This window comes from Callorhinchus milii, unplaced genomic scaffold (genome assembly GCF_018977255.1).
Source record: "Callorhinchus milii isolate IMCB2004 unplaced genomic scaffold, IMCB_Cmil_1.0 Scaffold16, whole genome shotgun sequence".
Lineage (NCBI taxonomy): Eukaryota > Metazoa > Chordata > Chondrichthyes > Chimaeriformes > Callorhinchidae > Callorhinchus > Callorhinchus milii.
In genome coordinates, this window is record NW_024704757.1 from 11,275,033 (window position 1) to 11,290,903 (window position 15,871).

At 39.8% G+C, this 15,871-nt stretch overlaps 1 protein-coding gene across 3 annotated transcripts in view; it reads right to left on the reverse strand.

Annotated features, from left to right (window-relative positions):
- Nucleotides 1–15,871, reverse strand: part of mrtfba (myocardin related transcription factor Ba) — a 39,354-nt gene that overhangs the window by 22,619 nt on the left and 864 nt on the right. The window contains exons 2-3 of one of the 3 annotated variants that reach the window (XM_007893691.2): nt 13,214–13,336; nt 12,334–12,550 (exon numbers count right to left, since the gene is read on the reverse strand). In XM_007893691.2, coding sequence (XP_007891882.1) covers nt 12,334–12,523 — 190 coding nt within the window. In that variant the 5' untranslated portion in view covers nt 12,524–12,550; nt 13,214–13,336. Of the gene's footprint in view, nt 1–1,393; nt 1,726–4,069; nt 4,233–12,333; nt 12,551–13,213; nt 13,337–15,871 lie in introns of those variants that run through there. The other 2 variants (XM_007893693.2, XM_007893692.2) reach the window with 2 other exon arrangements.

Sequence of the window (15,871 nt, forward strand, 5' to 3'; positions counted from 1 at the left end):
CAGTTAGTCAGAGGTCAGGCTGTTAAATGTGATTTGTACATTTAGTTCATTAACCTATAAACGTTGTTGAAAGTATATTGAAAACACTTGTGAAATGCATTGGGAACATATTAATTAAAAGGTTTGTGAAAATGTGAAGTCTCTGAACGTCCTGTGAAATAACAAAGGTAAGAAAACCAAACAAGTCATTGTCAAGGTTTTCAAAGGTAGTGTACAAAACCACGTCATATTTGTTTTTAAAATATTTCAGTATGGTGCAAGCAATAGGATATTTGCCATTCGGTGTTCACATTTGTTTAAACTGAACAAATTACTTTATTCTCGACCTTTAATCCATCTCTATTGTATGAGTTCCAAATTCAATACATCAAATGAATCAAAGCGGATTCTTATATATTTTCTTGCTTGGACAAATAAAATCAAGATCAACTTTCACACTATGGGTATAAAAAGCTGACATCACCAAACTGATTTCAAGTTGGATCTTTACAGCCAGCAGAGACGAGACTTTCATGCCAGGCATTAAAGCTGGAGTCAAACACAGATGCTGGGAAATGCATCAACCCAACCCACTACCTTGTCCGCTACAAGTAAGTACACAGCTCTGGAGGCCTGCAATTTGTAAAAGCAAACAACCTCATCATACTTATATATAAAATTCCATGGCACACCATCTAGAAAATTAACTGCAGCTGTTGATAGATTTCTCCACAAAGTAAAAGTAAATCACCAGAAACGGATGCATCCTGTGCAAAGGCTTTGTGTGGAACCCATTAACTTAACATTTCTTACAGACTAGATTTTCTATGCAAAACCAAAGATATGGCCTGATTTTGTCTGTGGGGCTTGGCAGTGTGAAGGCTGCATATTCTCGCTCGCACTCCTTTACAGGATAGTTGTGCTACAGTCACTTTTCACGTCATAACACTGAAATTCAAAAATACACAGACCTCCACATGAAAAGGTACCCACAAAACAAGTCTACAAATTACACAAAATGTAATAATGAAGGGAAATTTCAATGGAGTTAAAGGTTTTATAAGCAGAATCAGATATTGAGATTGTTATGGAAATGAAAACTGCATCCACTTTACATAGCAAGATTGGCTGCAGGCCAATCTAACAAGCATTGCTATTACTGTACGTCACTTTGATTGGAATGGTTTCACTGGGATCCTTAAGTGTTCCATAATGGAATTACATGCAGCAAGTAAAAGTCAGCTCCAGCATAAAAAGCAAAAGGATGAATTGACTGTTAAATCCACGTTGGTTAAATCCACTGTTCGTTTACCATAAACAGCTAAGTTGAGTGTTCTGCGAGAACCAGAGGCAACTAGGAGTTTTCTTTTATGTCACCACATCTGGCTGCACTAATGCAAAAGCCTATAATTACCTGAATTCAACATGAGCTCCAGCTCCACATGGGAATTCTCCTTAGTTCTGTTGTATGTGCATTATCTTGTTCAGCAACTCATTTCATTTAACAAGAGGCAGAACGCAAGCCTCCCACCAGAAATGCTTTGATCTCAACTTCTTAAAAGTTTGAACTTTACTGATGTTTGTCACAATCATTTGAAGTTCGCTGTTGCAATTACACATTGAGTTCAAAATATTAATTTTCTTCTCCTTAGGTTCCTGACACCAATTCACTGATAGACAGTAGATAAGTGAACCATTCTCAGATGTCTGTTATTTGAGCTGGCCTGGGCAAACAGGCCTCCAACCCTGCAGAGAAAACACATTAACTCAGCAGTTCCGTCAAGTCACCCATAAACTGTGGAAAAAAAAACTAACATTCTACGATTGTGTAACATTCTTTGCATTAACTTCAAATTATCTGCCAGCTTGAGAAATGGTGAAGATGAGAATGATTAATTCCCAAAACAGCAATAGTTCTCCAGACATCATGCTGTACAGTCTCTGGTTAGACTGCAACTCAAGTACTGCAGACAATTCTGATCACTGTGACATACAATGAATTGCTGCCCAGGTCTTGGAGGTGGTGCAGAGGAGGTTAAGCCTCTGTTTGAGGAATAACTGGATATGAAGATCCCAGGGCACAATTCAAAAAGAGAAGGGAATTTCTTCCCATAGCCTGGTCAACAATCCCTCAGATAAAATTGATCTTTCACTTCATGGCTGTTTGTAGGACATTGCTGTGCATGAATTGGGTTTACCTACACAGAATACAATCGCTGCACTTTACAGTAAATCCTGTGAAGCGCTTTGAGACATCCTCTGGACATGAAAGGCTCGAGATGAAATTCAAGGATTCTAACTGCATGTGTTTTTATTTCAAGTTTATTTTTGTTTGCTATTGCTGCACAGCATGTTGATGGGAATGATTTGTAAATAGTTGTACTGTTAATGCTGACTGGTTTTCCTCACTGGTTCAGTAATATTTACATAACTTCAATTAAAAATAAAATTCAGTAATACTCCAATCGTAGAATACTAATTTACACATTATAAAATTAAAGGCAGTTTACTACCTATACATAAAACACACACATATTCATAAAAAGCAATAACAGGCAGCACATACACACATTGCAAAATTACTGCATAAGCAGTTTATCAAATGTTTAAACCACATTCCTTTGATATTTTATGTGCATATGTCTTCCAACTGCTGACTGCTCCTGTATAAGAAATACTTCCTGTTCATCTTAAACTTGCCCTTCAGAACAATGAACCAACATCGCCTTGCCGAGCTCAAAATCCTATGGGAAGGACATGTTCAAAAGCTTGTGCTTAAATCAAAGGAGCTGCATTTTGTGCACTAACAGGAGGTACTGCAATCAATACATTTCCGTCATTGTTACAAAGGAAGTGCCTGCTTAACATCTTTGCTAATGAAAAGGGTCACACAGTCAACACAGTATAAATACAGGTAGATGGTTTCCGATCATGCTCCAAGGGACAGCTTGCTGCAACAATCCAGATGGACTGTTATCCATCTGGTAAATGCTCGATCATTCTGACATCAAATGTCTGCCACACTGTGCCCTCTCATGGGCCCTGAGGCTACCCGGTCATCTAAATATTTTCATTTGGTCCTGTGAACATTCTTATCCTCTTACCCGCACTTAACAGGCTGTTTCCATAAGGATTGCTGAAGTATAATTACAGGATTAACAATTTCTCAGACAAGAACTACAAGTTCTATACCTCAACTCAATGAACAGTCTGTATAATACATTTTAAACTTGTCATAAAATAACCATCAATGGTTAACATATTGGTTTTATGAACTGAGTCAAATAGGGCATACCCTGCAGCCCTGTTATAACGCACCTTCTCATAACGTGAACTTGACTATAATGCTGCTGCATTGTGAACCTTATTCAATGGGCAGGTACACACACCTGGCCTGCTCACTTCACACTCACAGACTGGTATCAGGGTTATACCTCGAAGTTGACCATTTTGGTTCCCAAGTTTAAAAAGAAGTTGAATTCTAGATCATCAGGTCATCCCTGACATCACTTTCAGCTTTGTGCAAGCGCACAAGAAATGACGTTGGCAATGACCTGATGATCTGGTGGTCTGCCATTTTCCTTTTTGCACAAGAACCAGCCATATGTATGGTTCCCTTTTTTTCTGGTATGAACTGCGCACTCTGTCTCTGGAGGGACACATTCTACTTCCCTATTCCCAGAGAACTTGGGCACAGTGACAAGAGACAATGCTTGGTGTGCAATGGAGGTACTGCTTGAGTTTAACCAGCTACACTGCTTGTTCAGCTAGGACCACTCTCCCTGTTATAACGCTGTGTTGCAGGGTTAACAAGAGCGGAGCGGGAAGAATCCCAGCAACCAGGAACTGCTTTTCTGCTTTAGTCCACAGAAACAGATTACCACAAGATACTTTTCTGCCCGAAAGCTTTTTTCCAAAAGCTTTTCTTTCTTTCCCCAACAACTAAGTGATCCACGAGCGTTGTATAATGAATAGCATGGTAACTTTATCAGTATTAATATCAACATAATTGTAAAAGTGCACAAGATGTACAATCTTGTACGAAGCAGGAGATCTGTTCCCTGTTCCACAGAAAGTATAAATCTTTTACCTGATTTAAATTTGCTCCGGAACACAATCGACACATCTGATGCCAGCAAAGCCATCTGTTAATCCCTGGAATCTTACAGAACACTAATACTTTGCTTGTGATTAGTTCCATTGAGATACATAAGAAACATGTCATGCGTTCCAGTATGCCCAGTGAAAAGAAAGCCTCTAACAGAACCGAAGGAACTGCTTGTGAGTTAAAGACTAGAAACTAGTTCTAGCGGAGGCACCAATCAGATCAGCTAGGATTGAAAAAAAAAGCAGCCAGTTAGTCTCAGCCCCTTCAGGAATCTTGCCAGACAGCTATTACAATATTACACAAAACCCGGAACTGCCACCTTTCCACCCATGATCTTGAATATTTTTGTGGTTAATGAACCCTACAAAAAAACACTCTTCTTCTCACGCAGGCAAAGCACCCAAACAACTCCAAAACGTCAGTTTTCACAAACCTACCCCCCCCCCCCAACCCAACAGTTTTACCCTCCACGATGAGCATGCAGACCACGTCAGATCAAATTGCTCAAGTAGCGTTCCCGACCCTTTCAGATTATACACGGCTGTTGAATTTTCTGGTAGACTGTCAGCCACTGTTGAAGGCTGGGCGTGCTAAAGTTACAGAACATGCGCAAATTGAAATCTGTAATGCCTGAGCTATCTATTATTTAATCCGCTATATGGATCTAAAACTCATTTAAATGCACGCTCATTTATAATGAAATTCAGAAACAGTACAACCTGACTAATTTAGCGGTAAAATCTGTTGGGTTCTGATCCCGAGCTGTCATAACTCAAGCTGTATAGTTCTTCGGGTCAGGCTGCACCTACAGTACTGTTTACAGTTCTGGTCATCGTGACACGAGGGGGAGTAGCATGGCGGGGACAAAAGAGAGTGGCTGGAAGAGAAATACTGACAAAGAGGGGGGGGAAAAAAATGGTTTTGAAAAATATTATAGTATTGTTGCAGTGCTTTCAAATGTGGTCACCAGCTCTTAAAATAAGATCATTTAAAATAAGATTAATGGACTGTGTGTTTGTGCTTGGACACAGAACTGCTGAATAATAATCATTGCCCTTGCATTTTGAACATTTGAATTGTTCTCATGTTTTCATATCATATGGAAGTCGTTTACAGGATATCCAAATATTGGGATATCCAAGCAAACAAACTAAACATTTGCCAATGTGGAAGGCATTTATTTCCCTGGGGCTAAGAGCATGAGGGGGTGGAAGGAAGTTAGCAATTTGAGTACAAAATCTGTGGTTTTCTGTTCTGAGATTGACCTTTGCTGTGAAAGCTGTAGGACTTTCATATCAATGCGGCAAAACTACTTTTCTTTAGCATGAGGCTGCTTTAGTTTCTAATTGTACACCAGATATTGTAAATGATGCAGAAACTTCCGAGGCACTGAGTTGTTTAAATAAACAAACTCCGTCCGCGATGCAAAAGCCTGGATTCAAGGGTAATTAACTTCATAAGGACGGGAACTACCAATCAGGTTTTCAGACAAAATACGCAGAACCATAGAAACCACACAAACCGTGGACTTGTCAAAGCAGAAATCATAAACAGTAAAAGGATACACTGGGTGAATTATCAAATGACACAGAGTAATTATTAATAATCCTTGCATTTGATTCAGCGAGGGGTCTCAAAGCATTTTACTGTGGAGTGTAGTGACAGAGTATTTTGGTTAATTAGGAAAGAGATTAATGCAGCTGTGAACTGAAATTAACTCACTTGGGATGAAATTCCGGTCAACATTTCCTGTAGAACTTTTAGCAATGTCAGCATTCCTAACTTACTAATTCACAGTACAATGGCCACAGGATTTGGCAATATGAATTCAATGGCTATGGGTCCCAATGCGGTTTTCTCCCAGCATTTTGTCTCATCAATATTCTATTTAGAGTCTGTTACATATTTAAAGTATTACATTCCCATCATTTGTTTATTTCAATGAAACGCATTTTTATCTTAAAAATACTGAAAAAAATCAGTAAATTGTGATGACTTGGAGGGTTTGCCGAGGCCAACTAAATGTGGTTGTGGTATTTACATACTCAGCTAAAAAATGGCAGAATCACTGAAAAGCACTCTGCTTTGTCTCTAGATACAGTATTAACTTTGCTCCCTCACGCTCAGTAATTCTTCCAATAGAGTATGCCAATTTTGTAATGAAAATATAATCCAAGAAACTGCCCAAAAAGAAGTTTGCAACTATCAAATCTTTGAAAAAAGGCAGCGAGGGTTAGATTTATCTCAAGTACAATAGGGCCAAAAATAATCAATTACATAAATAACCCAACAGAGTAATGCCAGGCAATCCATATACATTTTTAATGTTTCAAAATGTAGTAATGGAGCAAGACCATGGAGGGCATTGAAGGTGAGGACTAGGATCTTGAACTGTAACCTCTGTGTGATGGGAAGCCAGTGGAGTTGGGCAAATGATGGGGGTGATAGGGTCAGTGCGTGAGAGAACACGGGCTGCAGAGTTCTGGATGATCTGCAGTCTGTGGAGGCAGGAGTTGGGGAGGCCGACAAGCAATGAGTTTGCATAGTCGAGCCTCGATGTAGTGAAGGCGTGTACGAGGGTTTCGGCGGCCTGCGGTGTGAGACAGTGTCAGTGCTGGGTGATGTTGTGGAGCTGGGGGAAGGCAGAGCGGGTCATGGGGCAGATCTGGGGTAGAAATGATAGTTGATGGTCAAACAAGACCCCAAGGTTCCGGACTGGCTAAGCAAGGTGGAGTGTGCAACCACGGATGGTGATGCTGTCAGCTGTGGGCACCTCAGAAACCGGACTGAAGGGGTTTGAGTAGGGAGTGGTGGGAGAGATGTGCACGACAAAGCTTTGGCAAGGAAGGGCAGGTTTGAGACAAGGCGGTAGTGCCAGAGGTTGGCGGGGTCGAGGGTAGGTTTTTTAAGGAGGTGGGTGATGACAGTGGTTTTGAGGGGAAGTGGGACTGATCCTGAGGAGAGGGACTGTTTAATATACTGTAAAGTGAATCACTGCATATTTTGTGGGTGAAACACAGCAGTCAATTGTGTACTGAGATGTCACTGAGCACCTTCCAATCTTTTTCACAATTTAAATTCTAGGCAACGTACTATTCTTCTGGCTGGTGGGATTTTTCTAAATTTTCTGTTGCTGCTGCACTCAGTGGACTTACGGCAGAAACTAGAGGTGGAAATCAGAGTTCCTCTGTAAGATTGGGAGGCCTGGCATAAGGATGAGCTGCATTTCATGAGGATTTTTGCTTCTTGAATACTCTCCGTCTGCCCCTGTTAATCATTTAGTTCTTAAAATTAGTTTTGGTAAAGTAAGTAAAACACAATATAAGTATTCTAAGTGGTTCATAAGAACAGCAGAAATGCTCCTTTAAAATAAGCACTTTGCCCTCATTGTGAGTACACACTAATGGCAATACTTGTGATAAAAAAGAAGCAAAGAATTGTTCCAATATAAATACGATTTGTTCAGTTCTGTGGTCATCAGATGACTAAATGCAACTCTGTGTGACACAAATTTAATAGCCTTCAAACTTACTTCACATTATTTATGTTACTTTATGTTTTGGGCAAAACTTGTAATGTTCTCAGAGAATAGAGGATATCAATCAAGGTTTATAACCTCAACAGCTATGAACTGTGATGCTGCAGCAAATCCTCTTGACATTTTTGCAACGCCTCGTGAAAATGTCTGAATGAGGCATACATTTCAGGAGCGGTCTCCAGGGAGCTCTGTATTTTGGCCAGAAGCACTTTTCACATGCTTAATGAAACAAAAAAACAAAAATACAAGTTTTTCCGAAGATTCAGACTGGAGGCCGGGGGGAATACAACATGTGTGGGAACTGGCTACTCTAACTACAAAATGGGATACTTTCTGAATTTTATTATTTCTACTTTCTCTTGTCTTTTTTCTCCCATCACACGGCCTTTTCCAGTTGAGTACACATGATCTCTTGTCACTATAGCCAATAAACGTCTCATTAACATCATTGGTGCCTAAGATCAACATTCAGCAGACACAGCTCAAGTAGAGAGAATGACAATGATGTCTTTTTCCTCCCTTCCAATGTTGGAAACTTTTCTTCTACATGGTCCTCATTCTAACACTGACAAAGACTGGTGAAGCTTTCCCAACTGGCAAACTTCAGATAGTTTGTGCTGTGGACCCATGCCAATTTGTCATTGGCTGAAAGCTGTCCAAACTCTTGTTAATTGGGATCTGTAGAGACTACAGTTAAAGTACATTTCCATCCCGTCAGTTTGCACTGGACTGAAAGGTCCCAAAAGTTAAAAGGGCAGAATGTGATCTTGGAACACCACACAAACAGCCTGCAGTCGCGTTCCCTGTGGAACATTGTAATGTAAAAATAACGCATTTTCAAAAGTTTAAAGAGAACAGTTTCTTAAAGAAAATGGAACAGTTATAAATATCACTTCGACTTTCCCAGTACATGCTGGTATTCCCACTACCACAAAGTAAGGAAAGTAGGAATGGGGGGGTGGGGGGGGGGCACAATCACGTCTTTTCCCCTCCCAAGTTGATCTTTGGTTAATTAGATATTTGTCTGCCAGTTTAAGAACTGTCTAAGCAACCATTCTTAGGGCGAGAATTGGGACAGGTATCTGACCCTGCCCTGAAAGCATTTCTTGTTTGAGCCCTCAATGGCACAGCCTACAGCTTTCCTCCCACCCTCTCCCAGCTGATTGTAACTCTAGCAGGCCTTGGTGAGACCACATCTGGAGTACTCTAAGCAACTCTGGTCTCCTTATTTCTAAAATATATATTCAGTTGCTCAAGGTTGTGCAATTGGGGGTTTCTAGACTGCAGTTTGTAGGGAAGAACCAGGAAGACAGTTTGATCCTTAGCTTTGTTCCGTAGCACTCTTGCCTCTAAAGTCCGAGTTTTTTTGTTTCAAGACAGCTCGTAACCTAGACTGACACTCATTGCAGTGCTTGGGGAAAGCTGCATTGCATTGCCATCCTTCAAATGAAACATTAAATCGAGGTCCTGTCTACCCTGTTCAGGCGGATGTTAAAAGATCCCAGTAGCACGAATTCGAAAAAAAAAAGAGTTTCTCCTGATAAAAGTCCCCCGGATAAAATTGATCATTCACTGCATGGTTGTTTATGGGACATATGGGATAATGAGAAAAAATATGTTGAGTAGGCAAGCAGGACCTATTGCCTGAAACAATTACTAAAGTTGTGTGACAGAAAATGGTGTTGCGGGGGGATGGGGGGGATAGAAAATAGCTATTAAAAAAGACAAACAACTAGACAAGTTGTCAATGACAGCCTGGATTTAAGGTGAAAAAGGTGAGATCTGCCTCAAGAGATATTTTCTCAACCAAACACAAACAGTTGAAGTTCTCCCTCTTGTGGCACCAGCCTCTCCCTGATTGTGTAGATTAGAGACACTTTTTCTCCCATTACCAGCCTTTGCATAAATGTAAGTCGTTCTTGTTTTTGTTGTATGTATATCTCTTGCGATCGAGAAAGCTCTGGAAGCTGGAAAGGAAAGCTGCCGTGCAGAATCAATAAATCTTTTCTGGTTTTAGATCACTAGGGTTTATAGTGCGCATATGCTAAACTAGTGAGGTGCGGTCTTAATGGGAGATAAAAGGCACGGAGAACAAATACCACATTATCTTTCTTTATCTGTCTGCTTTTGCAATGTTTTTTTTGTTCAAACAGTGAATACCATCATCACGGAAACTGACTCAGAGAGTTACTGAAGCCAACTATGTCAGAGGAGGTCAATTAACACACAGCTGAAATGACAACATTTCTGAACCGCTTGTCCTCATGACTGTAATTACAGTGGAGTCCTGTTGCTCAGTGGTTAGAGCACTCGCTTTGCAAGCGAGACACCTGGGTTCAATTCCAGGCAGAGGGCGAAACCTTGGGCAAGTTTCCTTACACCACACAGAGCCTAATAATAATCCCTCCAAAACAAAACAATAATAAATTGGTCATTTTCAATCCACGACTGTTTGTGGGACATTGCTGTGCGCAATTGGCTGCCGCGTTCGTCCACAAATATACAGTCAATTCACTTTACAGTGTGTTCTGTGAAGCGCTTTGGGACGTCCTCCCGACGTGAAAAGCGCTATATCAAATGCAAGGCTTATTATTATTAGATGTTAACCCAAGTCGGCTGTGTTGTCTGATTCAAGGACTTCTCTAAACCAGCTTCCCACCCAGCACTCACTATTTATAGACGGTGCTTGCCAATTTCCCCTCCCTTTCTACCCTCCTCCTCTCCCAGAGAAGGTGACTCACATTTGGTATGGATCCTCAGCCCTCCAACACTTTTCTCAAATAGCCATTTTTCATGTCAAGACGGGTCAGTAAGTGTTATGGGGGTGTAAAGGTTGAGCTTGAGCTCTGCTCACCCAATAGCCACACATGCATTGGGTTCACTTCCAGCCGGGGGAAGGGATAACAAGTGACTGTTTACCATCTTATTGCTGTAAAGGGAGGATGGTGGGGTGGATCCTATTCTAGAACGATGAGATCAAATGGGCTGAATGAGTTTTTTCACCCGAACCTCTCTTGCAGTCTTGTGCAAGAGTGAATGTATATTCGCCCACAAATATACAATCAATTCACTTTACAGTATATTCTGTGAAGCGCTTTGAGGCATCGAGAAGATGTGATAAGGCGCTATATCAAATGCAAGGATTATTATTTTTATTCTTGTGATTTGCGCCTCCTGGTGGTTGCTTACAGACTGACATCAGCAGAGCCAACCAGGTGAATGCAATAAAATCTGCAACAGAATCTATAGAGGGTAAAACAGTTAAAAAAATTTTTTTAAAATTGCTTACAACATTCAATTGAATCTGGAAAAGTTTTCCAATTCAGCTGGCGTTTCATGCAGATGCAGAGCAGTAATATTTGTGTAATATAACGGTACAACATGATTTACCTAGTCATTACTGACAGTCTGATCAGCACGTATGCTCCTAAAAGGGTTGTCTTCAATTTACGATCGCAGATCAAACCAACGCATGCATCCGCCAACGCAATGATGTCAAAGGAAACAGTAGCAATTGAATGAGGGAAACATTTGGTGCACTGCAGAAGTGCTGGTTCCATTGAAAGGCGTCTAGTGTATTATGATCGTTCTTTTTATAGAGGAAATCCTGTCATAGTGACCGAATGGAAGCATTTTATTAATGAGCACTATATCAATCTCCTTGGAAACTGCTTTAAAGTTTGAACAGTTCAAGCAGCCACACACTGATTGGAGTGCACGACTAAAAGAAACAAAAAATAAAAACAGAAGTCGCTGGGAAACCTCAGCAGGTCAGGCTGGAGAGCTCTCTGGAGAGAGGAAAGTGAGTTAACGTTTCAGGTTGATGATCTTTAATCAGAACGTTAACTCACTAAAAGGAAGCTTGTTTCAATGGAATGATTCAAAGTTAAATTCAGAACACCTGAATTTACACATGGTACATTTATGATGTAAAAGCAAGATCACTAAAAGATATAAATAAAAGGGCAAGTTTCCTTACTCCACACGCCTGATAATAATCTCTCAAGAAAAAAATAAAAATAAATTGGCCGCTTCAATCCAGGACCGTTTGTGGGACGCTGCTGTGCGCAATTGGCTGCCGCGTTTCGCCCACAAATATACAATCAATTCACTTTACAGTATATTCTGTGAAGTACATTGAGGCGTCCAGAAGACGTGCAAAGCGCTATATCAAATGCAAGGATTATTAATATTATATTATTATTATAAAAGATCCAGAAAAGTTTTTTTTAAGTGTTTTTTTTAAGTTCTAGTTTCCTCAGTACATATCTGTTTCTGGGGAAAGTCTCTGGAATTTGATTTATAAAATAAAACCTGTGTCCAGTTTGGATATCTCAATGTATAGACAGACATCAATTTCGAGGAATGTGTGCGTATTATGCACGTGGTTTTGTGTGTGTGGGGTTACCAGTGAAGGAATTTTCATATCATTATTTTTACACGACTTTTGAATTCCTTATTTTTCTTCAAGGCATGTGTGGTAGAGAGCTCATTACATGAGGGAGGAAAGAAGATTGAGAAGTTGGCAGAGACAGACATTTTTTTCCAACATACCATTTCAGTAAAGTGCTCTGATATACAGAAAGTAGTTTCACAAGTCAGCCCGAAACATTATATTTTCATGTTGATTCATGTTCAGACCAAACTGAAGTTCCCAATCTGAACAGACAGTCACTGCAGTTACGGCACTAATCTGTACAGTACTCACCATTCTTTCTCTCGTTCAAGGGAGGTAGGTTTTGGTTGGTCTGCAATGATAGCTCTTCAAACTCGCAGGCAACTACTTCGCTTTGAGGGCTTGGGGTGATGAAGCATCGTAAGTGTGAGTCCTCTTTGCTGAAAACTGCTAGGTGATCATTCAGACTAACCAAGATGGCAGGAGGCATCCCATGATCCATGTTGACTCACACAGAGAGTGGATTGCACTGAGGATGTAAGAATTGTTTCTGGTTTAGATCATTACTATTTCAAGCAAAATAGTTCAAAACATTTAATGATGTGTTTCTGTCACAATCTTTGTTTCTTGGACAAATGTAAACTTGCATGCTGACATAGCTTATCAGTTGTGCAGGATTAAGGGTCACTCCTCCAATGGCTAAATCTATTTATTTTCATTATTTGTGACATACTGAGGTTAAAGCGGAAGGAAAGTGTGAAGGGTTTATTTTTCGATCACAAACTAAAACACTTCAAAGTATTCCTGCAATACTATTCTGCACACTTCAAGAAATAGATCATCCAGAAATAGATTAGCACATAGCTTTTCTTCAGTTCTCCCAAATACAATAAATCCACATAAAAGAGCTCAACATTCCCCCCTCCAAGTCTTTGCTCTTTAAGCAATACTTGCTGGCAAGAGTTCTTGAGCATTAATGACTTGGAGATGTCAAAGTTCTAAATGTGAATAATATTCGCAAAATATTGATAAAATAAATATCGTTTTATCTACTACGGGGTAGTGGACTCCAATGGGATTTGCCAACGGATGCAGATTGCATTTAAAGGGAAAGAAAAATCCTGCGTGAATACTTTGAAGTAACTATAAACCTCAAGCTACATTTTACCATACTTAAAATAAACGATTGTACCTTTAAAAGAGAAATCCTGATATTTCGCAGAGCTCTCGCACCAGTCTCTTCTCTGCTAGTCTACTTTGGGGAGGTCACTGTTAGGTAGCTGACATGTAGCTCTGTTTACTTGTCCAGAGTCACCTGATCACGAGAAAAGCAGAGCATCAACCGGTATAACGTTACACCCACAATTATTGTGATACCCTGGCAACTTCCAGACTGACTCCCAAGCTAGTGCAAGATGAATATTCCACTGAAGTATATGGCGTCTATACGTGCAGCTCTTCTCTGGCAGTGATTTCACTTTGTCAACCAAGCAGAGCCAGCGGTGGTTCTCTGCAATTCTCAAAACTTCTCGTTAAAGGTACAATAATATTTCATAAGCATATTATTTTTTTTAATATAGTCCAGGGACATTGAATGGGAAAAACAACACCCCTCAAGTGCTTTCCTTCCTCTTTAACGTAACAATATCACAAGTAAGTAAAATAAATAGATATAATCAGTAAGTAAATTAAAATAACAGTGCTAATGTCAAAGACTGCAATATACAAGGAAAATATTAAACAGAGGAAGATTGGATCATTCCCCATTTAAACAATCCAAATAAAGATTTAAGAGTCTTTATGAGGACCTTTGATTTGATAAAACTAATGGAGCTGACTAGCAATCTAACTACATAGTAGTGACCCCAAACCTCATAGTATTATCTTACAGGCCAGACCACCTTTTGTTCCAGGAGTAATATTAGAAGGGAAATCAGGATTCCACTATTAAAATAACCCATTTAAAAAAATATTTCTTTCAAATTCTTGAATGCTTAACACAGTGTGTGCTACTCAAGATCAAATAGTAATTAATATTTCGCTAATTTTCTTCAATGTTGTTTCAATATTATCTTTGTCAAAAGTTTTTGCTCTCTGCTATCATAACTATTTAACCCTCACCCCTTATAGCACACTATAACCCCATTCATACAATGTCAAGTCAGCAACAGGGTTGCTATAATGAACTATTTAATACGCATTCTGTAGTACACCTGTATGATACTTTATTCGATTTGTACATTTATTCTATGGCACGTGGCACTTTATGTATAATAAATTCGTACCAAAATTAAAATGTCTTCTTAAATCTCAACGAGATGGAGCTCCAACAGGAAAAAAATGTTTTGCAAGTCCCAATAAGTTTGTCATTGTGAGGCTTGGCTGCTAAAAAGTTTTCAACATCAAAAGAGATGCTTGTATGAAGAAGACCCCCTTTTCAAATGTAAACTATGCACACACCCCGGGAAAGGACAGATACACACAGCGTTGTCCACTTATCTCTTTTCTGAGCAAAGGTTTTAGATTGTATCAGCAGTGAAAATATGGATCTGCAATGCACCTTAACAGCTAAAGGGTATCGAATACGGTATTACCAACTTTCTACGGAGCCTCTGACTTTCTACAGGCACTCGTTCAACAGCCGTCTCAATGTTAGGGAAGTTGAAAATACCACAGCTATGACATGTAAACAGTTTAATGACTTGTAACACTACTATGGTTCTGGACAAAATTTACAGTCGCCAACGAACAAACCTTTCAATAAATAAAAGTGCTTTGAATTTGCTTGCTTATTTCATATCTAAATATTGAACCCGAATAACACCTCTCTTGTGGAAATAAGGTAAAACAAGTATATGTACTTCTAGTTGCAAAATAACACTCGTCATTCTGAAGTATACATAATGTTTCTAATGAGCGTTTTCGAGGTCTGGCACTGAAGTAAAACAGGTGCAAGATGTAAGCCTGACTCTGCCAATAGATTTTACAGTGTTTAAATTTACTGTCAAAAGATTCTCAAGAGACTAGTATTTTCTTAGTAATGTAACTGTACAGATGGCATATAACAAAAAAAGAACAGATCTTCAATAATTATGGCTACTTCAGAAACAATGAAACATGACTTAAAGTCGCAAGGGATATACAATTGACACAATACAAAGAATTTATTGTTAAAAGGCACAAGGAGACTTTCCATAATCAGCCAGAATCACAATTGTTTTAAATCATCTTGCTTTGATTTAAGATAACATTTCTGCTCACTTATTTATCAGTCTGTTTGTGCAAGAGTGTATTAACTATTAGATACTTATTTGTTGTACCACATTATAAACAAGGACGGCATAAGGCTTCAGACCGTAACAGCTCACCTTCCCCCTCTTCTGTGACCATTACCACATCATTTAGGTCCCGGACACATCTTTTCTCTCTCTCCTCGGCCTGTTCTGTTGCATTTTCCCCCTTCCCTTTGTTTTCCATTATTAACACCTCTACTCTCCTGTTTTGTGCAACCTCCCCTTTTGTTTTGCATCATTAACCCATCATCCCCTATCCTCTACCCCATTTTCTCCTTTGTCTTCCTTGCCCTGCCTTCCCCCCTCTCTGTTAGCCCTTAAAAGCCTCTCCCTCCCAACGTGCCCCAGTTCTGTCGAAGGGTCATGGACCCCGAACATTGACTCACTTCCCCTTTCTCAATAGATGCTGCCTGACCTGCTGAGTGTTCGAGGCGACTTCTGTTTTTGTTTCAGATTTCCAGCATCTGCAGTATTTTGTGTTTTGTACATGGCTAAGGGGGTTGTTAGGGCAATGGATCAGCTGGTAGCACTCCCTCCTCTAAGTCGGAAGGTGTGGG